Source organism: Sorex fumeus, unplaced genomic scaffold (genome assembly GCF_029834395.1).
Source record: "Sorex fumeus unplaced genomic scaffold, SorFum_2.1 ptg000098l, whole genome shotgun sequence".
NCBI lineage: Eukaryota > Metazoa > Chordata > Mammalia > Eulipotyphla > Soricidae > Sorex > Sorex fumeus.
In genome coordinates this window covers 87,597,732-87,625,576 of record NW_026606155.1, presented here as the reverse complement: position 1 = coordinate 87,625,576, position 27,845 = coordinate 87,597,732, and the positions used below count along the sequence as shown (strand labels likewise).

The following is a 27,845-nucleotide window of genomic DNA, read 5'->3' as shown; positions in this document are numbered from 1 at the left end:
TTGGGCTTGAGGTTTGGCCGATCTGGTCCAATTCCCCGACACTACCCGAAACACCGTTAAGTGAGGCGCAACACCCACCCCCAAATCTTGGATTTTGATACAATGTGTTTGTCTTAAGGCCAAAGAGGGTGGGATGGAGAAGAAAACTAACCTGTGGAATGAGTAATTCTAAGAATAAACTGATGCTTAGTTTTTCTTTTCTTAAACAGACCATGGCCACTCACCACCAAACACAACAAAAAGCAGACCAATATCATCTGTTGCGAGCGGAGGCCGTTCGATCACGTCTCATTGATACTTTCTCTCTCATTGAGCATCTGCAAGGCTTGAGCCAAGCAGTGCCACGTCACACTGTCAGAGAGATACTTGGTTAGTTCCTATTTCTTCCTAGGATAAATTTAAGACTCCTCTGCAGGGCCTGAGATATGTACTGGGTTAAGGAGCTTGCCTAATCCCCTGTGACACTGTAATGGTCCCCCAAGCCCATGCTAAGAGAAATTCCTAAACACAGTTGTGCCCAAACCCTCCCCTCTCCGCCCAAAAAGACTCACCTGTACACCTTCAAAGGAAGTCAGTTTTAAGGGTGGAAAATTTGGGGAAGATGGGTTTATTTATTGCTTGGGGGTGACAACAAACTTGGTACATCAAAGGTTTTATAGTAGAATTCTGGGGCGCAAGCAATAGTATAGCAGGTAGGGCACTTACCTTGCATATAGCCAACCTGGTTTTGATCCCCAGCAAATCTGGGGCAACATATTTGGTCCCCCAAGGCTGCCAGAAATGAATGAAGAGTCAGGAGTAAGCCTTGAGCAGTACCACGTGTGGCCCAAAAAACAAAATTTTTTTTTCTTACAATGATCGAATACCAATCCCTCCACCAGTGCCCATACTCCACCACCACCAGTCCCAGTATCCCTACCACCCCCATCCCCCAATCCCACCCTACCTCTGTGGCAGGGCATTCCCTTTTGTTATCTCTCCTTTTGAGTGCTGTGGAAAAAACAAAAAATTTTTAATCTAGGAGGTAGAACCCATATCACTCACTTTTCAACCTAGGATAGGTACCAGCTGACTTAGAAATTTCTGCCAACAGCACTTAACACTTTTGGAGGGTTGTACATGCTGCCTTTTTTCTTGGGCATGGACAGTTTTGGTCATAAGCAATGTAGTTTGTCAATCGAAGCTTATATTGGAGTGGTAAAAGTAGCTCGCTGCAAGACAAGAAGCCCTGCACTGTAATCCTTTTAAGCAACCAATATCTCTACCCCCAGCCTGGCCTACCGTTCATACCTACCCACCCCCAGACTTCTCTTTATGTATATTCATGAGCCTTTTAACATTTCTGTTGTAGATCCTTCTCGTCAGAAGAAAATTATGTTGGGAGATCAACATCAACTTGTGCGCTTCTCCATAAGACCTCATCATGTGAAACGGATCACATATAGCCAGAGACTTTTGAGCAGGCTAAAAATCCGCTGCAGTAAGCGGGCCTCTCTTTCCTTGTGGGCTGGATGGGTTCTTGAGTGTATCCTTTCGTGCCATTCTTTTTCTTTTTCCCATTTTTGGGGGGAGGGGCCCACACTCAGCAGTGCTCAGGGGTTTACTCCTGGCTCTGCACTAAGAAATCACTCCTGGTGGTGCTCAGGGACCATGAGGTATGCTGGGGATTGAACCTGAGTCAGGCACTTGCAAGCACCCTGCCTTCTATACTATTTTTCTGGCCCCATGTGCCATTCTTTTCATCCCATGCTTTTACTGTACCTCTCCCCTCATCTGCCAACTAATTTACTTTTTCCTTCCTAAATTCCATTTTCTTTTACATTTTCACTGATTCTTGTCCTTATTCATTGCATAAGTCATGAAAGAATTCTATTTGTTTCCTTAAGAGGAGAAAACAGGTCCTCCCTTCACAAACTTCATTGTCTTCCTCATTTTTTTGAATACGATTGTACTGATGGCTGAAATAGGTGAGATATGACATTAAATGTAAGTAGAAAGTAGGTTGGAATCATTTTTCCCTTTAACTTGGTTATTCTGTTTTACACTCTTGAGTTATGATATGGACATCTATATTAAGTTACTGAGAAGATAATTTATGCAACTGCTGAGACCTCAACACATACGGAGGGCTCTTGAAACTTTGGTAGATAAAAGGTAGCTGACTTTTAGAGATCAGGTTTAATTAGACTCACAAGGAATGGGAAATGAAAAGACCAGTCATATTTCTACTGTTAGTCTAATGCTTGTTTGAATTAACCTTCTCTATTAGAGGGCCTAGTACCTGTTAGAGATGCCTGTGCAGCTTTTATTTTTATAAATATGTTTAGGAAGATTAAGAATAATATGTACAGTTAGGTACAACTAAGATACTAAATGAACCCAGGGATGTAGCTCAGTGGTAGAGCATATGCTTTGCAAATATTAGAGCCTGGGATCCAGCCCTAATATTTGCAAAGCATATATTTCTCACCCCTCTCTGCCAAAAAAGAAATAAGAGATGAGCCAGAAAAATGATTTAAAGAGTAAGTGACTTGGGGCCAGAGCAACTGTACACCAGGTAGGACATTTGCCTTGCATGCAGCCAACCTGGGTTCAGTTGCTGGCATCCCATATAATCTCTTAAACTCTGCCAGAAATATAGAACCGGGAGTAACCCCTGAACATTGTCAGGTGTGGCCCCAAAACAAAAAATAAAAAGTAAGTGGCTGTAAAACAAATTATGTGAAGCGTATTGAAAACAAAAGCTTGGCTGGAGAGTCCGCGAGCTCACTTCCTGTCTCAGACTTCTTAGAAACAGTGAAAGGATGGATATCAATACTCCTACATTTAAAAAAAAAAAAAAGTGAAAGGATGGTAGTTCTCCCTAGTTCTTCCTTCAGTATTTTGGGGGAGTTATCTTTTAAATGCAGTCCTTTCGCAGCTGGAGACATAGTACAGCAAGTAAGGTACTTGCCTTGCATGCAGCTGACCTGGGTTTGATTCCCAGCATCCCATATGGTCCCCCAAGCACTGCCAGGAGTGATTCTTGAGTGCAGAGCCAGGAGAAAACCCTGTGCATCACCAGGTATGGCACAAAAACAAAAAATTGCAGTTTTTGAGATAGATCAGTCTTTGAATACTTTAGATATAATATTAAAAGCATTTCTAATACTCAACAATGTATTATTACTCAGTGAACTCAGCACGTACTCCTGGCTTTGCTCTCAGAGATCACTCCTGGTGGGGCTCAGGGGACCATGGGGTGCCAGGGATCAAATGTAGATTGACTTTACACAAGGCAAGTGCCCTTCCCACTTTTCTGTTTCTAGCCCCCCAAATAGTATTTTTTGGCCAATGTAATCATTTGGGAGAGAAAATAATTTTTCTTTTAAAGTTTGGGTCAGTGGGGCTGGAGTGACAGGACAGCAGGTAGGGTGTTTACCTTACATGCAGCCAACTCAGGTTTGATCCCTGGCATCCCATATGTTTCCCTGAGCACCTCCAGGGGTAACGCCTGAGCATAGCCTGGTGTGACACGAAAATAAAAATAAAATAAAGCTTGAGTTAGTAGTAGAGGAGTTAAGGCCATTGTCTCACATGCAGCCAACTCGTGTTTGATCCCCAGCACCCCATATGCTCCCTGGAGCCCCATCAGGAGTGAGCCTGAGCAAAGAGCCAGGCACAAGCCAAGAACATCACTGGTGTGGCCCCCAAGCTAAACAAAACAAAATTTATATGATGCCTGAATGAGATTTACATCATAATAGAATCTACTGAGAAGATAAAGGCCACCAAAATTTTGAACCTTTAGCAGAAAGTTGGAAATTAAACAATTGGAAACAATAAAACTAGCTGTGTAGGGGCTGGAGCGATAGCACAGCAGGTAGGATGTTTGCCCTGCACGCAGCAGCCGACCCGGGTCCGATTCCCAGCATCCCATATGGTCCCCCGAGCACTGCCAGGAGTAATTCCTGAGTGCATGAGCCAGGAATAACCCCTGTGCATCGCCGGGTGTGACCCAAAAAGAAAAAAAAAAACAACTAGCTGTGTAATAATAATAGCTATTGAGCTATATCCATTCTAATATTTGCTACTCATAGTTTTGAGGTAAATGCTATTTTCATCACTTTATAGATGCAAAACATCTGGAAACTGACAGCCTAATTTCAAACAGGTTATCTGGTATGCTGGTTCCAGGACTAAATCTCCATGCCACATGGCAGCAGAGGCCCCAGGCTGTCCCTCCCTGGCTCCCCACCCGCTCCTCAGCCTGGCTGACATCCCTACAATGTGACTTCGGGCGCCATCTTAGGACACTGACAGCCCTGATCCAGAAATGCCCAAATGAATCCCCAAATTGATTAGTACCCTACAGAAGTGTCTCTGGAACCCAACCACTTACAATCTAGGATTCCAGAAGCGCGTGGCCACGGCACCCAAGATATTCAAAATGAGCAATGGAAAATAAATGATCTAGCATCGGCCCCTCGAAGGCAGGCGTGAATGGTGGTGGGAAAATTTGAGCAAAATGTAATGTACTTTTGTAGAGAGAGAGAGTATTGGAGAAAATGCCTGTCATGGAGGCAGGGTGAGGACTGAGATGTGGGGTGCAGGGGGCATATACTGGGGACACTGGTGGTGGAAGGTATGCACTGGTGGAGGGATGGGTGTTCGATCATTGTACAGCTGAGTCTCGAACATTTGTAACTATCTCATGATTCAATTAAAAAGAAGAAGAAGAAGAAAACCAGTGAGCTACATCCCAGACCCCAGGAATTCCAAGAATTTGGATCAGGGAGACAGTTCAAGTGGTAAGGCATATGCCTAACAAGTACAGAGCCTTGAGTTCTGGCTGGAGTGATGGCACAGAAGATAAGGTATGCCTGCCTTCCAAATCGGGTCCTCCAAACCCATCAAGGGTGATCCCTGAGTGCAAAGCCAGGAGTAAACCCTGAGCACCACAGTTGTGCCCTTCCCCCGCCCCCCAAAAAATAGAAGCATGGCTGGCGTGTCCCCTATTTTTTTAAGTGAAAAAATTGAAAAGGAATGCATATGTGTTTTTCCAGAAGTTGATCTGTTTTTCCAGGGTTTCATTTGTGCAGGACAAGTGCTGTAGTCCTAAAATACTTTCCTAATGCCAGGAATTCCAAGCTTTTTTTTTTCTTTTTGGGTCAAACCCAGTGATGGGCAGGGATTATTCCTGGTCCTGCACTCAGGAATTACTCCTGGTGGCGGTGCTTGGGGGACCATATGGGATGCTGGGAATCGAACCCGGGTCGGCCACATGCAAGGCAAATGCCCTACCCGCTATACTATTGCTCCAGCCCCAATTCCAAGTATTTTAAAAGTTATCTTTTAGGGTCAGGGAGATAGCATAGAGGGCTAGTCTGCATGGTTTATATGCTGAAGGCCTAATTCAATCTAGAGTAATGCATGGTCCCCAGAGCACTGCCAGGAGAGTCTCAGAGCAGCAAGTGAAAAGTAACCCTTGAGCACCTACAGCTGTGGCCCCCCCACCAAAAAACTCCAAAAAGTTATCTTTCAACTTCCAGGTAGTACATACACATTTTCATCAATTAATATAGAATTGGAAGCAATTGATTTTGAACATTTTGTTCTGGTAAGATAATTTCTACTTTGTTAATTTACCTAGGTTCATTTAGCTCCTGGGCTGGAGCAATAGCACAGCGGTAGGGCATTTGCCTTGCCCAAAGCCAGCCCCGCCAACCTGAGTTTGATTCCTCAGCCCCTCTCAGAGAGCCCAGCAAGCTACCAAGAGTATCTCGCCTGCACTGGCAAACTATCCATGATGTATTCAATATGCCAAACACAGTAACAAGTCTCAAAATGGAGACGTTACTGGGCCCGCTCAAGCATTTAGCTCCTATAAAAGTATCCCTTCCCCCAAAGAGTGAAAATGCTTTTTCTTCCACAATTTGGGCTTCCCTATTTTTCTTTTTTCATATATACTCTTTTACTTTTTTCTTTTTTTCTTTCTTTTTTTTTTTTTTTTGGTCAGACCTGGTGATGTTCAGAGGTTACTCCTGGCCCTGTACTCTGAATTACTCCTGACAGTAGTGCTTGGGGGACCTTATAGGAGGCCAGGGGATCAAACCGAGGTAAGCCACACACAAGGTTAATGCCCTACCCACTGTACTATCACTCTGCTCCCAATATACTCTCCTTTAAGACCTTTCAGACTACTTTATCATCTTTAAAACCCTGTTTTTCTTTTTTGGGGGGAAGGCGTGGGGGTCATGGAGAGATGACACCAGTGGTAATATAGGGGTCATGGATCACCGTGAGGCACAGGGATAGACTGACAAACTTTCGTGCTCACATGTCTGTCAGACCATGACCCATGAGTGAGTACCCATCCATCCCTCTACCCGTGCCCATGCTCCACCAGCAAGATCCAGGCCCTACTTTTCTATTTTGTCCTGTCGGTACTCAGGATGTACTCTTTTGCTGGCTGGCTGACTGGCTTTTTGGCCATTCGTGGATGACCACAGGTACCAAAGATCGAACTCAGGCCTTCCATATACAAAACATGTATATGTATATGTTCCTCAAGCTATCTCTATGGCCCAAACACCTGTTTTAAAGGCAAAACTAAATAAAAATTACAGTACTCTATTTTCCATCTGTAAATGTGGTCCTCAGTTCCTTTTACTAGTATAACCCCATTCTTCTTAGATTCCAGGCTATTTTTATTGAAAAAATATTGAATTTTATTGCTTTTGTTTGTTGGTTTGTTTGGGGACCTCACCAAGCACTGCTCAGGGCTTGCTCCTAATTCTGTGCTCACGGATCACTTCCACTGGTGCTTGAGGAACCATGTGCAGTGCCTGGGATTGAACTGGGATTGCCATGTGTAAGGCAAGCACCTTAATCTCTGTACTATCTCTCTAGATCCTGAATTTTACTGAATCTAAGTTGTCATCTATAGTAAAATTCTCCTTATATATATTGCTAAGAAAGAAAAATCATCTGCTAAACTGGTACATTTCATTGATTTTCAACAATGATCCTGGGTGAGAGAGAGCTTAATGGGCTGGAGTACATGCTTTACATGCAGGAGACCAGATTTGATTCCCCGCACTGCATACTTCTCTGAGCACTGCCAGGAGTGACCCCTATGCATAGAGACAGGAATAAACCCTAAGTACTACTGAGTATGGCCTCCAAACAAAAATTTTAACAAAATTTAGTGCACAGGTTTTTTTTTTTTTTTTTGAGAGGGGAGGGGCAGGTTGGGCCACATTGGCTGTGCTCAGGACTTATTCCTGGCTCTGTGCTCAGGGATCACTCCTGACTGTACTCTGGGGACTATATGAGGCACTGGAATCAAACCAGGGTTGGCTGCATTCAAGGCAATCCCTTTATAGCCCTTATATTATCTCTGTAACCCAAGCACACAATTCTTTAAAAATAATAATAAATAAGAGAAGTGAAAGATAAAGGCAATGAGTTAAATTTAAAATATATATTTTTTAGAGCTGGAGCGATAGTACAGATGGTAAGGCACTTATCTTGCAAGTCCTGACCCAGTTTTTATCCCCAGCATCCATATGGTCCCCTGAGCACCACCAGGAGTGATTTCTGAATGCAGAGCCAGGAGTAAACCCTGAGCATCACTGGGAGCACTTCCTAAGAAAAAAGAGCTAATACATAAATAACAAAAATGTGGGGGTGGGGGCACACCTGGTGAGGGTCAAGGCTTACTCTTGGCTCCTGGTGTGTTCGTGGGACCATGTGGAATACTGGTGATCAAACCCAGGTCAGCCACATTCGAAGCAAATGCCCTGCCCATTGTATTAACTCTCAGGCCCCAAATAACATTTACTAGAGCTCAAGAGAGGAAGTAAATATTTTGTTTGAAAACCAAAGTCATTTTAAGGCAGAGAAGAAAAAACTTTAAAAGCTAGCAACGAAGTAATTTCTTATTATAGCTTAATATATTCCATGAGCTCAACTCCTTCTTTAATTTTAAATCTTTAAAACATTTCATATATCATAGGCCTGTATTTTTACTTTATTGTTATTATTTTTTTGGTCTTTTTGGGTCACACCCAGCAATGCACAGGGGTTACTCCTTGCTCTGCACTCAGGGATTACTTCTGGTTGTGCTCTGGGGACCATATAGGATACCGGGAATGGAACCCAGGTTGGCCATGTGCAAGGCAAACGCCCTACCCATTGTACTATCGCTCCTGCTCCCAAGGACCTATATTTTAATTCTATTCTCAAGGTTTATTACTTTCTTATAATTTGGTACAGAGATAGTAATATAATTTTTCTTTTTTTTTTCTTTTTGGGTCACACCTAGTGATGCTTAGGGCTTACTCCTGGATCTGCACTCAGGAATTACTCCTGGCTGTGTTTGGGGAACCATATGGGATACCGGGAATTGAACCGAGGCCAGCTGCGTGCAAGGCAAACACCCTCCCCGTTCTGGCTCTTTCTTTTTGGTGGGGGTGACACACAACAATGCTTATAGTTTACTCCTGGCTCTGTGCTCAGGACCACTCCTGGTTGGGACTGGGGGACCATATGTGCTTCTGGGGATTGACCTGTGTCAGCTTCATGCAAGGCAAGGGCCTAACCTGCTATACTATGGCTCCAGGCACCTTTAGTAGTACAGGAAGCAGGGCTGATGGTGGGTGAGAGCAGTCCAGTGATGACTTTGACTCCAGAGTGGAAAGGCAGCCTGAGATGAGTCACGATTTGCTCAATCCTGTCCTATCCTACATACATAGGATGAAAGTGCTAGAGGAAACACTGAAGAATAGGACCAAGTTTTTATTTGTTTTTTTTTTTTCAGTGCCAGGGATAGAACCCAGGGCCTCACACATGCAAGATCATTCTCTACCTCTGAGCTTCATGAACAGCAGCCCCGAGACTCCAAGTGGAATGGTCGTGGGCACAACTGTGATTTACAGCGGTTTCTGATTAGTTTTCCTACTCCCTTAAACTTTGTTAATCCTTTGCTCTCACAGAACTGCTAGAAGACCCAGATGAAACATTGTGGCAAGTCAAACTGGCTCTGGAGTCTGCAGCTTGGTTCATCTTGCTTGCTTTCCTCTTGGAGATCATTATTATGTGGCTATTCAGCTTTACCCTATTCTGGAAGAATACCTGGAATGTCTTTGACTTTATTGTCACTGTGTTGGTAAGGATAGATATCCTAAGGATTAGTTTAGTGGATTGAGGAATGTGCCCCAAATGATAAGAAAAGTTAATATAAGCTTTCTATCATAGGAAGAAACAAAAGAAATGTGCCTAACTTTCCTATTTTGATTTTTTTTGGTCTTAAATTAAAAGTTAATTGTGGGCCTGGGATGTGGCTCAACAGCAATCACTTACCCTGTATGCATTGCTTGCATGAGACCAGAGAATTCCATCTCTGGCATTGCGAACAAAAAAGAATAGAGTATTATGGACTGGAGACATAGATCAGTGGACTACTGCGCATGCTTTGCCTTAAGAAGTTGGAGTTTGATCCCTGACACTGCATATTCCCTGCGTACTGCCAGGAGTAACAGTGTGCTGGGTGCAGATCCTAAGTACAAGGAGTAGAACCTGCCCACTGTCAGGTATGGCTGGAGTGGAAAAAAGTAGTTAATTCTTTTTTTTTTTTGGTCTTTTTGAATCACACCCAGCAGTCCTCAAGGGTTACTCCTGGCTCTGCACTCAGGAATTACTCCTGGAAGTGCTTGGGGCCGTATGGGATCCTGGGATTCTAACCTGGGTCAGCTGCATGCAAGGTAAACACTCTACCTGCTGTACAGTCGCTCCAGTTCCTAAAGCCAATTAACTCTTACAAGAACTGTTGATAACTAATATCATGGAAGATTCTAACCACAGCATTGACTACCAACAATAATTCCTACCAGTTTCTCGGTACTTATGTGGTGCCAGGCATGTTCCAAGTGTTTCATATATGTTTTCTCATTTGAGTTTCAGAGCAGTCCGATAAGCATTATATTTATTCCCCCCCATCTCTTTACTTTCCCCCTTTGGTTTTGGGGCCACACCTGCTGTGCTTATGGCTAATTCATGGCTCTGCATCAGGAATTACTCCCTGGCAGCCTAGGGGGTACCGGGGTACTGGGGAATCTTGAGTTGGCCTTATGCAAGGCAGGTGCCCTACCCACTGTACTAACTCTCTGGCCCTATTTATCCCTTATTATATCGAGCAAGTAGTTTATATAATTTAATATAGAAAGCCTGGATATGCTTTTCACCTGGTGGAGAAGCCTGTGTTCGCCCTTAAATCTCAATCTCTCTCTCTCTTCCCTAATATTTCTCTTAAGAAAGTTTCAATACACCATTTCTTCACCAAAAGAAAAGAAAAAGTTTGAATAGGAAACAATTTCCATAGAAAGCTTATTAGGATGTAAGCCCCATGGAAGTAGATAGAGGGGGTTGGAGCAATAGTACAGCAAGTACAGTGCTTGCTTCGCACACAACTGACCCAGGTTAGATCCCTAGCACCCCATAGGGTCCTCCCAGTTCCACCAGGAAAGATTCCTGAGCACAGAGCAAGGAGTAAGCCTTGAACACTGCCACACTTGAACAATGCGGTTTCCCCTCTCTCCCCAAAAAGAAGGAACTATGAAGAAAATAAGAACAGTGTGGGCTTCTTTGCAGTATCGTACTCTCTCTTACTCACAAAGTGCGTATTTTCCCCAGGCCGTGCTTCCTGAAGTGATTGTGTTTGAAGAGGTAACAGGTCAGCCTGTGTGGCTGCAGTTGCTGAGGATCTGCCGGGTGCTAAGGTCCCTCAAGTTCCTTGCAAAGTTCCCTCAAATTCGCGTCATTATTTTGGCCCTTGTCCGGGCCCTTAAGGTGATTTGACTTTTACTGCTAACTGGGTAGACAAAGTGGATGAACATCAGGGTTTGATATAAAGCAAGATAGGTGGGTCAGAGAAAGCAGTAAGAAACTCTGTGAAATGTGATCGCATGAGGACGTATCAAGGACAAGCTTATGTGATCTATAGATCTGACTCAGGAAGATATGAGGGTTTGGTGGGGGTCAACCTGATGGGCTAGACTGAGCTGCGGGTGGACGTCAGCTTAGTTTGGCCCTTCTCTGACTTCAGGTCATGCCTCTAGAGCATGACCTTCCTCTTGATGTTGCTGCTCATGTTCTTCTACATTTTTGCTGTGGCTGGTGTCTACGTCTTCGAGAATTACACCCGTTCAACTCTTATGAACCTGAAGTATCACACTTACTTCTCGTAAGCAGGGTTTGGGGAAACCTGGATGGGGGAGAGAAATTGGGCAAGAGATTAGGAAGCTAGTTCAATGACTAGTAATACAAAAATAGAGTGTATGTAAGAAACTGAAATAACACAGAAGAAAGAGAAAACAAAGTAAGTGGTTTTAGCCCTGATTTTGAGGACAGGCAACTTTTTTTTTTCCTTTTGCCTTTTGGGTCACAGTTGGCAATGCTCAGGGCTTAATCCTGGCTCTGCACTCCAGAATTACTCCTGGCAGTGATCAGGAATATGGGATGCCAGAGAATTGAACCCGATTTGGCCGAGTGCAAGGCAAATGACCTACCTGCTGTCCTGTTGCTCCAGCCCCGAGTATAGACAACTATTCCAGGTTTGCTCTGGGATTTGTAAATTCAAACACACCCTCTTTGACAGTATTTAAGTAGCAGGATTCTAGCAGTTAAGACTTAGCCTATGTATAAGTTACCTCTTTTGGAAAAAATTAGAATACTTGTAGTACTAACTTGTAAGAATGTGAGAGGAAATGAGTTAATGAATATTAGCATTGAGCACAGATTTTTAACACATTCTAAGTGATAAAATCTGTTTAATATATACACAAGGAAAATACACTCTAATTTCTTTTTTTAAAAAATTGAATCACTGGGAGATAGACCCTTACAAAGCTGTTCATGATTAGATTTCTGTCATACAGTGTTCCAACACCCATCCTTCCACCAGTCTACATTTCCCAGCATCAGTGTCCCCATTTTCTTTCCCATTACCCCCTACCCCACTGCCAGCCAGCGACACTAAAGCACCTCTCAGTTCTATTCAACTAGCATTTTTTGTTTATTTTTATTATTGTGGGGCCGGAGAAAGTACAGTGCTTGCCCTGGATGCAGTGAACCCAGTTTAACTCCAGCACCACACATGGTCCCCTGAGTACTGCTGGAAATAAACCCTGATCACTGCCGGTGGGGGGGCCCTAAAACAAACATAGGTGGTGATTCAATTTTTTTCCAATTTAGTCACTACCTATGCAGTGTTGGTTTTGGGTGGAATAGTAGGAAATATTCATAGTTTTTTATGATAAAACCAAATAAAACTAATCTGAAATTGAAGAATGATTAGCTGAAAAAATGAGTTTTGTAGAAAAGGAATTCAAATCAGAAGAAATTACAAAGAAATATTTTTATATTATTTTAAGTGTTAGAATGGGGCTGGAGCGTAGTACAGTGGGTAGGGCATTGGCTTTGCACATGGCTGACCTGGGTTCGATTCCCAGAATCCCATATGGTCCCTCAAGCACCAGAAGGAGTAATTTCTGAGTGCAGAGCCAGGAGTATCCCCTATCCATTGCCAGGTGTGACCCAAAAGGAAAAAAAAATGCTATTGTTTCTGAGAAGTTCAGATCTCTTCACTCCATAGGCACACTTCTTTTTTCTTTATAGGAATGTGCTGAATTCCCTAGTGACAGTGTTCATTCTTTTCACTTTGGATCATTGGTATGCATTTCTACAAGATACCTGGAAAGTCCCTGAAGTCAGCCGCTTTTTCTCCAGCATCTATGTCATCCTTTGGTTATTACTTGGTTCCATTATCTTCCGAAATATCATTGTGGCAATGATGGGTAAGCATCTGTAGAAGAGGTGAGACTTGATGGGAGGTGTGACTGCAAAGAAATTAGTGTGAAAGCTAAGTTTGGTGATTATGGATAGAGAGAACCTGATTTAGTAGGGAAGTTTGGGGCTTGAATAGATATTTCACTTGGTTTCTCCCCACCCGAGCCCTCTCCTCAGGTCTAGTCACCACCATCTCCTAACTCCTAATGCCCTTTGGGGCAGTTACTAACTTCCAGAATATCAGGAATGAGCTGAACGAGGAGATGGTACATCTGGAGGTTCAACAGAAAGCTGACTTATTCAAGCAGCAGATTATTCAGAGGTCAGATCCCCACGTTCAAACCCAGCTTTAGTTCGCTTGCATTTCTTGGCCTCATTTCCACTTTTATTTTTAAATTTTTAATTATTGTATTTTATTAATGGGGTAATATCAGTGTACATAATTGTATGTTTCAGGAGTGCTTTTTCACACATTTTCAAAAGCAAGTTGTTAAAGTGCCCCCATCAAAGTGCAGAAATCACCACCATCCACTGAGCCCCTTCCAACCCTCCCCGCACATTGCCTTCCCCCCTCCCCCTCCCCGTCCCCCCATCACCTGTGTCACCTCCAGCAGTCTCAGCTCCAAGGTTTGAATTCAAGGATTGGTTTAGATTGGTTTTACCTGTTCTGTTGCCTTGTTTCTGTATAGTTCATGTGATGTAAAGGAGAGCATTTGCTTTTTTTTTTTCTTTTTTAGGTCTCACCCAGCGATGCTCAGGGATTACCCCTGGATCTTCATTCAGGAATTACTCCTGGCGGTGCTAGGGGACCATATAGGATGCAGAGGATTGAACCTGGGTCGGCCGCATGCCAGGCAGACGGCCTATCCGTTGTGCTATCACTCCGGCCCCCGAGCATTTGCATTTTTGGTATTGGCCTTTCTCTTATTTTGTTTGGCCCCTGAGCACTGCCAGGAATAGTTCTCCCTGCCACCACCAGTAGATGCCTTCTCTCTCATCTCTGGCACTAATAAAGTTTTTAGCTGTGGTTCTTCCTGAGGGTCACACCTCAACTTGTGGTGCTCACACACTTGGCCATGGTGCTGAGTTTTATACTCATTTAGTCATGGTGTTTATCTGGGCTAACAGTTTTAGTTGAGGCATACAATTAATGGTGCTAGTGCTCACAGGGCGTTGATTCAGAACTTATGAACATGCTATTCAGAGGTTTCACTTCCTGACTGTCTCTCACACATCTTTTTAGTTGTGGTGCTTATCAGGGCTCGTGCCCCTTTTTTGTGGCAGTTATACGCGAACATGCTGTCTTACCCTGCAAATTACCCATGACTCTGGCGATCACAGCTGAACACTAGGCTCACACAACAGAGTCCCCAGAATCATGCGTGGTGCATATGAGATACTGGAGATTTATCACTTGACCACATGCTTACAAAACAGTCATTGTGGGGGCTGGAGTGATAGCACAGTGGTTAGGGCATTTGCCTTGCACGCGGCCAACCCAGGTTTGATTCCCAGCATCCCATATAGTCCCCTGAGCACTACCAGGAGTAATACCTGAGTGCATGAACCAGGAGTAACCCCTGTGCATCACCGGGTGTGACTCAAAAAGAAAAAAACCAACAAAAAGCAGTCATTGTAAGCCCCTTACTATGTTGGATTTGAGTCCCCAGAGACATTGCTGAAGCCAATATCATGAATTCTTCTGCATGTTTCCTCTATATATAGTTTCACATCTTCCAGCCAAGTCTTTTACCCATTTTGAATTATTTTTTGTGTATGGTGTGAGATAGTGTCCTAGTTTCATTCTTCTGCAAGTGGGTATCCAGTTTTCCAGCACCATTTGATATTTTCATTTCTCCATTGTATATCTTGACCCCTTTGTCATAAATTAAATGTCCATATATGTGTGAATTTATTTCTAGGTTTCCAATTCTATTCCATTGATTCATGTGTCTGTTCTTGTTTCAATATCATACTGCTTTTATCACTATGGTTTTGTAGTATAGTTTAAAGTCAGAGAATATGCTGTCTTACCCTTTTTTCTTCCCTCGGAATTGCTTTAATTATTCAAGGTCTTTGTGGTTTCATATGAATTTCAGCGATGTCTATTTTATTTTATTGAAGAATTTTGATAAAATTGCATTGAATCTGTAAATTACTTTGGATGGGATGGTCACAATTTTTTAATTATTATTGAATCACTGTGAGATACAGTTTACAAAGATTTCATGATTGAGTTTCAGTCATACAATGATCGAACACCCATCCCTCCACCAGTGTACATTTTCGTACATTTTCCACCACTGATATATCCCCAGTATCTCTCCCGCCACCTCCACCCCACCCCCTGCCTCTATGGCAGACAGTTTCCTTCCTACTCTCTCTCTACTTTTGGGCATTATGGTTTGCAGTACAGATACTGAGAGGTCATCATGTTTGGTCCTTTATTTACATTCAGCACACATCTGCCATCCCATGTAATCCCTCCAACCATCATTGACTTAGTGATTCTTTCTCTATCCCAGCTGCCTTCTCTCCCAGCTCATGAGGCAGGCTAAAAATGCTCATCTTAACAATGTTATTTCTGGGCCAGAGAGATAGAAAAAGTACTAGCCTTGCATGTGGCCTATTTAGTTCAATCCCTGGCATCCCATTTGGTCCCCAAGCTTGTCAGGAATAGTTCCTGAGTACAGAGCCAGGAGTAACTCCTGAGCATTGCCAGGTATGGCCCCCAAACAAAACAAAACAATACCCCCAAAGCAATGTTACTTTTTCCCAATCTACGGGTATGGAATATCTTTATTTTAAAAAATATTTGAGAGGGCTGGAGAGACAGTAAAGTAGGTAAAGAGCTTGTCTTGTATGTGTCTAACTCGAGTTCATTTCCCAGCACCTCATATGGTCCCCTGATCCCTGGCAGGAGTGACTCCTGAGTGCAGAGCCAGGAGTAAGCCCTAAGCACAGCAGGGCGAGGCCCTAAAACCAAAAATTTAAAATTAAAAAATGAAAATAGTTTTGGTTATTGTTGTTGGGGCCACTGCCTGCAGTGTTCAGATCCAGCAGTGGGTCTTGGGTGGTGGTGGTGGTGGGGTGATATAATGCTAGTGTTGGGAATTATACCTGGGCCTCAACTATGGAGCCATAATTGTTGCCCTCTTTTCACTTGGGGAATGTCATTTCCTATTTCAGCTCCTTAATATTGAACCCACTTTGAATGAATTCATTTTGGGAGTTTCTTAATTTTCTGATATCTCTTTCCCCCTCCTTACTACACTACTGCTTCAATGTAAGTAACTATCTATATGCTTTTTATTTTTGCTTTATAGGAGACAAAATCTGGCCCCTGATGGGTTGAGATCAATTACCAGCAAATTGGATGCCAGGTTTGGAGTGTTGATATGTGAACTAGGGTGTACATACATGAAGAAGAGGGTATAAAACTAAAGATAATTCATTCAGTAGTTTTTGTACTGAATTGAATGGTGTGTCTTTTTCCTAATCCCCTGGGGACTATTAATTTGACCTTAGTTTAAAAAAGGGCCTGGAATAAAGTTAAGTATTTTTTTTCTCCAGCGAATCAGGGTAGTTTCTTATTTAACTTACTTAGGAAGATGTGAGGGGAGAGAAAGAGAGGTAGTACACGTTCAAAAGAGGAGGACAAGGGCTTCTCCAGAATAGATAAAGCAAAAAGAGATACGTCTTCTCATAAGCAAGTGAGATATGTGCTCACAGGAGAACTTGGGCTTGTAGAGATAGTTACGGATCTTGAGATGTGATCATTCCTAGAGTATCCACATGTCCTTTTAAAGGACAGAAGAGAAGATTTAGACTTTGAAAACTGGAGAAGGCAATGTGAAGATGGAGATAAGATAGGAGTAATGCAGTCAGAGCCAAAGGCAGCTCATGAATATATGCTCACTGCCAGAAGCTCAAAGAAACCCAGAACTTTCTAGAGCTCCAAGAGGCCATGCATTGCTACTGACACTGTGATTTCAGACTCTGGCTTACAGAAATCTGAGAAAATACATTTCTCTTGTTTTATGCTTCCAAGTTTGCGGTCATTTGTTAGAATAATCACAGGAAACTAATACAAGTACTGTCTCTGAAACAGATGCTGTTCTAGAAATTAAATGTTCTATCAATGAATAAAAGAGACAAAAACCAAGGTCTCATGCAGCTTATGTACTTTTAAGGGGAAAGTGATGGACATTTAAAATAATATGATAACATACAATAGACATTATGGAAAAGAAGGTTGAGTAGGTTAAAATATATTGGAGAGTAGGGAGGGACTGCAGATGGGTTGCAATTTTAAACACGGTATTCAGGATGGCCTCATTATAAAGACAATATATGAGCTAAAGAGGCTAGAGGTTAACAGAGATGAAGGTACTTACCTTGATACTAGTGACCTTGGTATGATCACTGGTGTTGCATATGGTCCTCTGAGCACCACCAGGAATGACCCCCCAGCACTTATCAGTGTGGCCCAAACCCCATTCCCCCAAAAAAATTGAGCTAGGATTTGAAGAATGTAAGTGGATTTTTTTGTGAATATCTACAGAAAGTGTTTCTAACAGAGTCAGCAGAGAAGCTAATATAAAAGTTGTGTGCCAGAAGCATGTATATTGTATTTGAGAGGCAGCAAGGAAACCATTATGACTTGAGCAAAGTGAGCAGAGAGAAGACAGATAGGAAATGAGGTCAGAGCGATAGTGGCAACCTGATCTGGTACTTCTGTGGAGGCCATTCTAGAGACTTAGGCTCTAACTCCGGGTGAAATGGAGGACAGAACAGAGAAGTGATATGAAGAATTACTCTAGGGCCCGTGAGGTGACTCAGTAGCAAAGCATATATCTCACACACTTGTGTGAGGCCTTGAATTTTATTTCCAGTACACATCACATACACACACAAACACACACATGCGCATGGATTACTCTAGGTGCTATGTTGATGGATTACTCTGAGTGCTACGTTGATGACAGACTGTAGATGAGTAAAGGAAGGAGCAGAGAGAAATTATCAGGCTATCCAGACTAAATAAGATAGTGATTCAGGCCAGAGTGGTACCAGCAGTACAGTGGGGGATATACACACACAAACACACACACACACACACACACACGGGCTAGAGCGATAGCACAGCAGGTAGGGCTTTTGCCTTGCACACAGCCAACCTGGCTGACCCAGTTTTGATTCCTCCGCCCCTCTCGGACAGCCCAGCAAGCTACCGAGAGTATCTCGCCCGCATGGCAAAGCCTGGCAAGCTGCCCATGACGTATTCGAATGCCAAACACAGTAACAATTCTCACAATGGAGACATTACTGGGCCCACTAGAGCAAATTGATGAACAATGAGAGGACAGTGACAGTGATATACACACATACATATATATATTATATATATTAACTGGCTTTCCTTTTGATCTTTGGGCCACTCCAATGGTACTTATGGAAATATCCAGTACTGTGGAGTCTTGTATCCAAAGCATGTGCCCAAGCCACTAAACTGTTTCAGCTCATTGAGCCATCTCTTTGCCCAACAATGAAATGATTTTCAGCAATAAAAATATGAAAATTTGCAATTCACAACAAAGTGGAAAGAGCTCAATCGGAAGAAAATGATGTACAAAGTAAAGGCTTTCTGGATAAATTGGATACATGCTTTGGATGACTCCACAACAGTAAGAAAAATCAAACAATTGGGTTTGCATTAAATGTGAAAAACTGGGGCTGGAGCAATAGCACAGCGGGTAAGGTGTTTGCCTTGCACGTGGCCAACCCGGGTTCGATTCCCAGTTCGATTCCCATATGGTCCCCTGAGCACCGTCAGGGGTAATTCCTGAGTGCAGAGCCAGGAGTAACCCCTGTGCATAGCCAGGTGTAACCCATAAAGCAAAAAAAATGTGAAAAACTTCTGTATATCAAAGAAAATATAAACAGGTTGAACAAGCATCCTACTGAAGAGGTCAAGGTTCAATTCCTGGCACCACCTTCTCCCTAAGCATCACCAGTTGTGACTCCAAAACAAAAAACAAACAAGGCCAAAATGATAGTACAGGAGTTAGGGTAGTTTGCTTGGATGTGACTGGCCCCAGTAAGGGGTTAATATCTAAGGTTCATTACGAAGTCATGCAACTTGGACTGGAGAGATGGTACAAGTGGATAGGATGCTTGCCTTGCACCTCCCAGACCTGGGTTCAATTCCATGGCATCCCAGGTGGTCCCTTGAGCATGGTAGGATAGTGACTCTTGAGTGCAGAGCCAGGAGTAAACTCTAGTACCGCCAAGTGTGGCCCCAAAACAAAACAACAACAACAAACAAAACAGGCCTCACGCAATGTAATGACAATAACAACGAAAACCACCCATCAGAAAAGGGAAGGATATTTTAATAAGCACTTCACCAAAGAGGACATACTTATAGCTGTGGACAGAATATGAAAAATGCTCATTAATGCTCATTAACAGTGATCATGCAGGAAATGCAATTAGACCACAATGAGCTAACACCTTTGAGAAAAACTTACTTCACAGCAGCAGTAATAACAAGTGTTAGGTTGTGGAGAAAAAGGACCTCATGCACTGTTGGTGAGAATACAAATTAGGGCAGCCATTTTGGGAAATGTATGGAGTTTCCTCAAGAAATTAAAGATAGGGGACCAGAGCCATAGTGCAGTGGGTAGGATGCTTGCTCTGCATGTGACCAACCCAGATTCTATCCTTGGCACAGTATACACTACCTTCCTCTCTCTCTCCCTCCTCCCCCACCAAAAAAAAAAAACTTTAAGTGGCTGGAGAGACAGTTCATCAGTAGGGCACTTGCATTGCAGACAGGCTCCTCTTTATAAGCTATCCCTGTCAAATCCAGGATATCACATATACAGGTTTGATCCTCGTCATCCCATATGGTCCCATAACCTTGCCAGGAGTGATCCCTGAGCAGAGTGCTAGGAGTAAGTAAGCCCTGAGCACTGCAGAGTGTGGCCCAGCCTCCAAAAAGTCCAGTAGACATTCAAGTTATGATAAATTGGAAACATTTGTATCTGCAAATATGAGTTGAGGAGTAAGTTCTGAATGACAGGTTTCATTTTGGGAGAAGGCAGACATTTAAACTCAGAGATGGGTCCATCAAAGGATGGCTATATCTGGGAAAGATTAGCAGGCCTAAACTGAGATGAAAGGCAAAGGCTAGAGTTATATTATGATTGACACAGGACCACAGAGCGGGGAATGGCAGTTGGAAAAATCAATACGATTATGGAATGTGGAAGACTGAGTAAAACAGCCCAAAAGGTGTATGGTAAGGGCAAGGGATGATTGAGGAGTTTGCTCCGACTTTGGAAGTAGTTTGGCTTTCATTACCTTAAGTCTCAGTTCTGGGGGATGATGAGTAAAGGAAACACTAGTTATGACTTATAATTGCAGTTGAAGCAATCAGATTTTCCCTTTCATTTATAGAGTCAGTCAACAAGAGGGAACTTTGTCCACAGTAGAAGTGAAAACGTACACAGACACTGACAATAGAGATAGTTCCAGTTCTATGACAGCCTCAAAAGAAATCAAGCAAAATATAAAAAGGTCTGCATCTTTAACTCCCTCAGGATCTTTCCGTTCTCCTGTTTCCTCTGATGACTCCATACAATTTGACACTCCTGGTAAGCAGAGGTTTTATTTTACTTGTTTATTTATTTTTATGGGGGGGGGAGTAGGTCACACCCAGCGATCTTTAAGGGTTATTCCTGACTCTGCACTCAGGAATTACTTCTGGTGGTTTTCCGGGGATCAAACCTTGGCCAGGAGCATGCAAGGCAAACACCTTACCTGCTGTACTATCTCTCCAGTCCTAGTTTTATTCTATTTGAATGCAGACAGACTCCTCTTTATAAGCTATCCCTGTCAAATCCAGAACATCACATATACAGCCAGGAGCTCTACCACTGAGTCACATCCCTGTCTAAGAATAAATTAATCTTTATTCTTGAGATTATGGACTGGAGTGATAACACAGCAGGTAGAGCATTTGCCTTACAAGCGGCAAACATGGCGGTTGTATTGATTAGAGTTCTCCGCCCCTCTCAGAGCCAGGCAAGCTACCAAGAGTATCTTGCCCGCACTGTAAAGCCTGGAAAGCTCCCTGTGGTGTATTTGATATGCCAAACATAGTAACAGTTGTCACAATGGAGATGTTACTGGGTCTGCTTGAGCAAATCGATGAACAACAGGAGGACAGTGACAGTGACAGTGACTTGAGATTATAGAATTTTTTCAAACTTTTATTATCGAGGTGTGCGCACACATGAAGGTACTGGCAGAGGGACAAAGCCACGCGGGTTCCGGGGCCGAGATCTCCAAGCCTACTCGGATTGGGGCCGAGCATCCTCCACCCAGATCCTCCAAATGCCAGTAGGCGGGGGTCACACCCACCAACTGGCCCCCTGGCGCCGTGTAATCCCATCAGCGGCCAAGACTCAGAGACTGTAAAAAACCAGCTCCCGGAACCGCGCAGCTGCATTCGCGGCCTTGTGACATCTTATTATGACATCTTATTATCTCATTCCTACTTTGGACAAACTGGCAGGCTACCGAATGTAGCCTGCCCACACGGCAGAGTCCGGCAAACTCCCCGTGGCGTACCAAATATGCCAAATACCAGTAACAATGATGGGTCTCATTCTCCTAAAGAGCCTTGAATATAATCTCAGGGCTAGGATGAAGGAGACGTTACTGGGGCCTGCTCGAGGCAATCGACGAATAACAGGATGATTTGTGATTGTGATTGTGATTATTGAGGTAATATAGTTCACAATAATCTTCACAATTATATTTTGTTTTTCACTTCACTATTTTTGCTTTTGGTATATAAAAACTACCAAAATACCAAATCCCCCCAACACTGAAAAAAAAAGTATCTATTCCCCACTCTGATTTTCTGTTCTTTTGGTGGGGGAGAGAGCTCTAAAGCAGTGCTCTAGAGATCTGGGGTCCCCCCCTAGCAAACTTGATCATCCTAGTCAGACAGTATGCAGTCCCAGCAGGGCTTAGGGGACCAGAAGTACTGGGCATCAAACTGGCACCCTAGCTCCCTATGCTCTCTCTCAGGTTCTTAGTACTTTCTTTCTACTTCTTCATTTCCCCTGTACTTCTGCTTCACTTTGGGTAAGTGCATCTGTGGTTCTTTCTGCTTACTGTGAAAAGTGGTCTATTGTATACTAGGCCAGTTTCACTGGGTCACCCCAGATGGAGCAGGTGCAGTCTTTCCACCTACTCCAGATGGAATCCCTGTGACCAAGAGCTTCCACAAGCAAGGCCCAGGTATTTGGGTTCCAGGACTGAATCTTCAGATCAGACCACATGGTGGCAGAGGACCTGAGCTGTCTCTCCCTGGGTCCCCACCCACCCAGCAGACTGGTTGTGATGCCCACAATTTGCCTCTGAGTACCATCTTAGTGTACCAACCTGGCCCAGAGACACAGCAGGAAATCCCAGAAGATACCGCAGTGCCAGAGATCTCTCTGGGTCTGATACCAAACCAATTTCACTGGGGCATCCCAGATGGAGCAGGTGTGCTCTCCCCGCTACTCCAGATGGAATCCCTGTGACCAAGAGCTTCCACAAGCAACCCCCCCTCCCCACCCCTGCATGCAGGTTCCAGGACTAAATCTCCAGGCACATAGCAGAAGAGGACCCAGGCTACCCTTCCCAGGGTCCCCGTCCACCCAGTAGATTGTCTGTCAAGCCCACAATTTGCCTCTGGGAGCCATCTTAGCACTCCAACAGCCCTGGCCCAGAGACTCCCAATTGAATCCCAAAATGGAGTAGTGCCATACAGAGATGACTCTGGAACGCAGACATTTACAATCTAGAAATTTATATTTATAATCGTGGCCATGTGAGCTCTCATGTTATTCAGAATGAGCAATGGAAAATAAATTATCTAGCATCTGCCCCTGGTAGGTAGGCTTGAATGGTAGTGGGAAATTTTGAGCAAAACATAATGCCCAAAATTAGAGAGAGTATAGGGGAAATTGTCTGCCATAGAGGCAGGGTGAGGACCAGAATGTGGATGGTGGAGAATGTGCACTGGTGGAGGGATGGATGGTCCATCATATGGCTGAATCTCAAACATGAAAGCTTTGTGACTCTATCTCATGGTGATACAATTAGAAAAAAAGGTAATGTGGATTTCATGCCCAATTCAATCAGCTTAATCAATGATTGAACAAATAGCAGGATTCTTACATTATTTAAAAAAAAAGTGGCCTGTTGTACTGGAGCCTTTCCTCCCTGCATTCTACTCTTCTTTCATTTCTGTCCACCCACCTCCAGCCCCTCTTTTCCTTAAAAGGATTTATCAACTTTCTCTCAACTTCACAAATATGTCTCTGTATTTAAATAGCATTCCTTTCTATAGGTTATTTGGATTGGGAGACTCACGTCCACCAGAATCTTCCTGGGCTGATGGAGATGGATCAGGAAGAATCCATTGTGTGGCCTAGGGACTCACTTTTCCGATATTTCGAGCTGCTAGAAAAACTTCAATATAACCTAGAGGAGCGTAAGCAGTTGCAAGAGTTTGCAGGTATGGCTTTAGGGAGTCATGGGACCAGGAATGAAGTACATTGGTGTAGCTTACATACGTGGGAGACAGGAGTGAAACTATCCAATGTTTGGGCATTTCAACCCTTGAATTTTCACTATAAATGACAAATCTGTTTCTGGAGAAACAGTATAATAGGTAGAGCACTTGCCTTGCATGCAGCTGACCCACTTGGTATGATCACCTCATAGAATCCCCTGAACCTCACCAAGGACTATAGACTGATACGGTATGATTTAAAGATTAATAAGAGTGTGTGTTGCGACCTCATGCCCCAGAAATGTGAAGTCTTCCCCAAATGTTTGCCCATTTGGAATGTTCTGAGCTCTCCAGTCCTCACAGTCTGTTTCTTTACAGTGCAGGCACTAATGAGCTTTGAAGACAAATAAAGCCTACAATGGATGGCTTCTATATCTCTAGCAAAGATAACGAAAGGGATAGTTGGAAGCAGAGAATTCAGAGTACAAGATGTCTAATAAATGCTGCTAATAATTGCTGACTCCTCTGTTTTTAGAGATACAAGGGATACTGATGGTACAAGATCTGGTAGGAAATGTGGCTCCTTTGTGGAATCTGTCCTCCCTTTTATCCTTTACAAAGCCCCTGAGTCTTTTTTGAGAAGGGTGCTCTTCATTGGTACTGGGGGGCAGGGGAGGGTACCAGGGCTATATCCAGCAATGCTCTGGAGGCTATGTGGCGCCAGAGATTAAGTCCAGAGCACATGTCAGGCATGGACTCCAGCCCTTTGAGCCATCTCCCTGGCCCCCTGAGTCAGACTCTTTTTGACTTTGTCACTATAGTTACCACCCTTCCCGCATTGTAGGATAATGACAAGCAAATTGGCTTCACCTGTCAGTTTTCTTCTGGGCCACACCAGGGGTTACTCCTGGCTCTGCACTCTGGTTAAAATCTGAGGTCCAACTTCTGGGAATATATCCCGAAGATGCAAAAAAGTATAGTAGAAATGACATCTGCACTTGTATGTTCATTGCAGCACTATTTACATAGGCAGAATCTGGAAAAAACCCGAGTGCCCGAGAACAGATGACTGGTTAAAGAAACTGGTACATCTACACAATGAAATACTATGTAGCTGTTAGAAAAGATGAAGTCATGAAATTTGCATATAGGTGGATCAACATGGAAAGTATCATGTTAAGTGAAATGAGTCAGAAAGAGAGGGACAGACATAGAAAGATTGCATTCATCTGTGGAATGAAAAATAACAGAATGGGAGACTAACACCCAACAACATTAGAGATAAGGACCAGGAGGATTACTCCACAACTTAAAAACCGGCCATACAAGCTGAGGGAAAAGGCAGCTCAGATAGAGAAGGGACCGCCAAGTAAAGGGTGCTAGGAGGGCCTGCTTAGGGTGGGAGATGTGGGCTGAAAGTAGACTATAGACTGAACATGATGGCCACTTAATACCTCTGCTTCAAACCACAACACCCAAAAGGAGAGAGAGAGAGCAAAAGGGAACGCCCTGTCAAAGAGGCAGGGTGGGGTGGAGGGGATGGGGTGGGGGTGGGAGGCATGCTGGGACCATTTGTGGTGGAAAATGGGCACTGGTGGAGGGATGGGTACTTGACCATTGTATCACTGAAATGCAAACATAAAAATTTGTAAGTCTGTAACTGTACCTCATGGTAATTCACTAATAGCACTGTCCTCCTGTTGTTCATCGATTTGCTCAAGCAGGACCAGTAACTTCATTGTGAGACTTGTTACTGTGTTTGGCATATCGAATATGTCACAGGGAGCTTGCCAGGCTTTGCAGTGCAGGCGAGATACTCTCTCTTGGTAGCTTGCTGGGCTCTCTGAGCAGGGCAGAGGAATCGAACTTGGGTCAGCCGAGCCAGCCACGTGCGAGGCAAATGCCCTACTGCTGTGCTATCGCTCCAGCCTAATAAATTTTTTTTTTAAAAAGCTATCTTATATATATTACATAACTGGCAAAAAAGAAAAAAAAACTTTGGTACATCTACACAATGAAATACAAGATGAAGTCATGAAGTTTACATATAAGTGGATCAACATGGAGAGCATCATGTTAAGTGAATTGAGTCAGAAAGAGAGGGACAGACATAGAAAGATTGCTCTCATTTGTGGAATATAAAGTAACAGAATGGGAGACTTACACCCAAGAATAGTAGAGATGAGTACCAGGAGGATTACTCCACAGCTTGGAAGCCGGCCTCACGTGCTGGGGGAAGAGTCAGCTGGGATAGAGAAGGGACCACCAAGTAAAGGGTGTTTGGAGAGCCCACTCAGGATGGGAGTTGTGAGCTGAGAGTAGACTATAGTCCAAACATGATGGCCACTTAATACCTCTATTGTAAACCACAACACACAAAGGGAGAGAGCGAGCAAAAGGGAATGCCGTGCCACAGAAGCAGGGTGGGGTGGGGGTGGTGGGTGGGATACTGGGATTACTGGTTGTGAAGAATGGGCACTAGTGGAGGGATGGGTACTCAATCATTGAAATGTAAGCACGAAAGTTTGTAAGTCTGTAACAATACCTCACAGTGGTGATTCATTTAAAATAATAATAATGTCACGGGGTTCAGTAACGTCTCCATTGTGACACTTGTTACTGTGTTTGATGTATCGAATACGTCATGGGGAGCTTGCCAGGCTTTGCTGTGTGGGCGAGATACTCTCGGCAACTTGCCAGGCTTTCCGAGAGGGGCGGAGGAATCGAACTCAGGTCGGCCATGTTGGCTGCGTGCAAGGCAAACGCCCTACCGCTGTGCTATTGCTCCGGCCCAATAATAAATAAATAAATAAATAAATAAATAAATAAAGTAAGTCTGAGGTCCAGCCTTTCTCTCACCAGTGGGTTCAAGGCCTCTGGAGTTGGGGCTGGGAAAGAGAAGAAGATGCCAGGGACTGTTAGTGTTGTAACCATTGAGAAATGCTCTTTCAGTTGCCTAATGGTAGTTTTCAATCCAGGCATAAAAGGTTATACCCACTGGCTATGAATATTGCTTCCCTGTGCAACTTTTAATTTAAGCAGGTATCGTTTTCACCTGCTTTTGGGCTTTTATTCCATTTCCTAGCCATTACTTAGACCAGGGCTTCTTAAATTTTTCCCAATCATAACCCCCATTTGTCTGAGAAATTTCTATACATCAGATATATAAATTAGATGTATGAATATTTACTGATAATAAGTCATAAACTTTTTTTTTTGCTTTTTGGGTCACACCCGGTGATGCACAGGAGTTACTCCTGGCTTTGCACTCAGGAATTACTCCTGGCAGTGCTCAGGTGACCACATGGGATGCTGAGAATAGAACCTCGTTCGGCCACATGCAAGGCGAATGCCCTAACCTCTGTACTACTACTCCAGCCCATAAACATTTTTTTAAAGTTGTGCATGGAGGGGCTGGAGAGATAGTACTGTGGGTAAGACACCTTGTATGTGGCAGACCCAGGATCAATCTCTGGCTCCCCAGCCACTGCCAGGAGTGCTCCCTGAGCGCAGAGCCAGTTGTAAGCCACAAGAAACCCTGGGTATGGCCAAAACTTATATCACCACCACCAAAAAAACACATTAGCAATCAACATGTGAGGATTATATATGTGTTTATGTTTACACACTTGTATACATATAATTTAATAAATTTTACAAGTGTTACAAAGTAGATGGACTCTATGCAGAATCTTTATGTAGCTTTGCTCAAAGTATGGTATAAAACCAGCAAATTAGCTTCAAATTTCTTCTGTGAGTTTTTTTTTCTTCTTCTTTTTTGACCAGAGAATGGCTCAGTGGCTTAAAGAGTTTGCTTGGTAAATACAAGGTCCTGAGTTCAAATCCCAGTGCTGCCCAGTGCTCAGGCAAAAGTGACAGTTTTCAGGGCTGGAGCGATAGCACAGCGGGTAGGGCGTTTGCCTTACAAGCGGCCAACATGGCCGACCCGAGTTCGATTCCTCCGCCCCTCTCGGAGAGCCCGGCAAGCTACCGAGAGTATTCGATATGCCAGACACAGTAACAACAAAGTCTCCAATGGAGACGTTACTGGGCCCGCTCGAGCAAATCGACGATCAACGGGAGGGCCTTTACCTTACCTTTACCTTCTTTTTTGACCATGCCAGGAGTTACTCTTGGCTCTGCATGCAGGAATTATTCTTGGTGGTGCATGGGGATCATACGAGATGCTGGGGATTGAACCTAGGTTAGTCGTGTGAAAAGCAAACACCTTACCTGTTGTGCTGTTGCTCTGGCCTCTCACCTGTAAGTTTCACAGCATCTCAGGACCTATTTTGAGCCTTGTGAATCAAGTAACATACATATCTGCACATTAAAGTTTCAAAACATGATGTTATAGGCATTTGCTGACTATTCCTTCCTTAACTTGATTTTTCCTTGTCAGTTTTTAGTTTTTTTGGGAGGCAGTGCTCAGAGC

The 27,845-nt window shown here is 43.6% G+C and overlaps 1 protein-coding gene across 1 annotated transcript; it reads left to right on the top strand.

The window, feature by feature from the left end:
* The first annotated feature begins 172 nt into the window (after window positions 1–172).
* Window positions 173–23,908, top strand: CATSPER2 (cation channel sperm associated 2). Its single transcript, XM_056134455.1, has 12 exons — window positions 173–369; window positions 1,352–1,525; window positions 1,899–1,967; window positions 8,979–9,151; window positions 10,675–10,830; window positions 11,100–11,224; window positions 12,658–12,836; window positions 13,051–13,150; window positions 16,155–16,211; window positions 20,293–20,489; window positions 23,246–23,413; window positions 23,789–23,908. The coding sequence occupies exons 1-12, from the start codon at window positions 183–185 to the stop codon at window positions 23,818–23,820; spliced, it is 1,617 nt and encodes a 538-aa protein (XP_055990430.1). The 5' UTR covers window positions 173–182; the 3' UTR covers window positions 23,821–23,908.
* The last annotated feature ends 3,937 nt before the right edge of the window (window positions 23,909–27,845 follow it).

Coding starts and splice junctions, on each gene's coding strand:
- CATSPER2 (XM_056134455.1), top strand. CDS start 183: ATGCTTAGTTTTTCTTTTCTTAAACAGACCATGGCCACTCACCACCAA. Junction 1,968..8,978: donor TGTACTGATGGCTGAAATAG/GTGAGATATGAC, acceptor TTGCTCTCACAG/AACTGCTAGAAGACCCAGAT. Junction 9,152..10,674: donor ACTTTATTGTCACTGTGTTG/GTAAGGATAGAT, acceptor TATTTTCCCCAG/GCCGTGCTTCCTGAAGTGAT.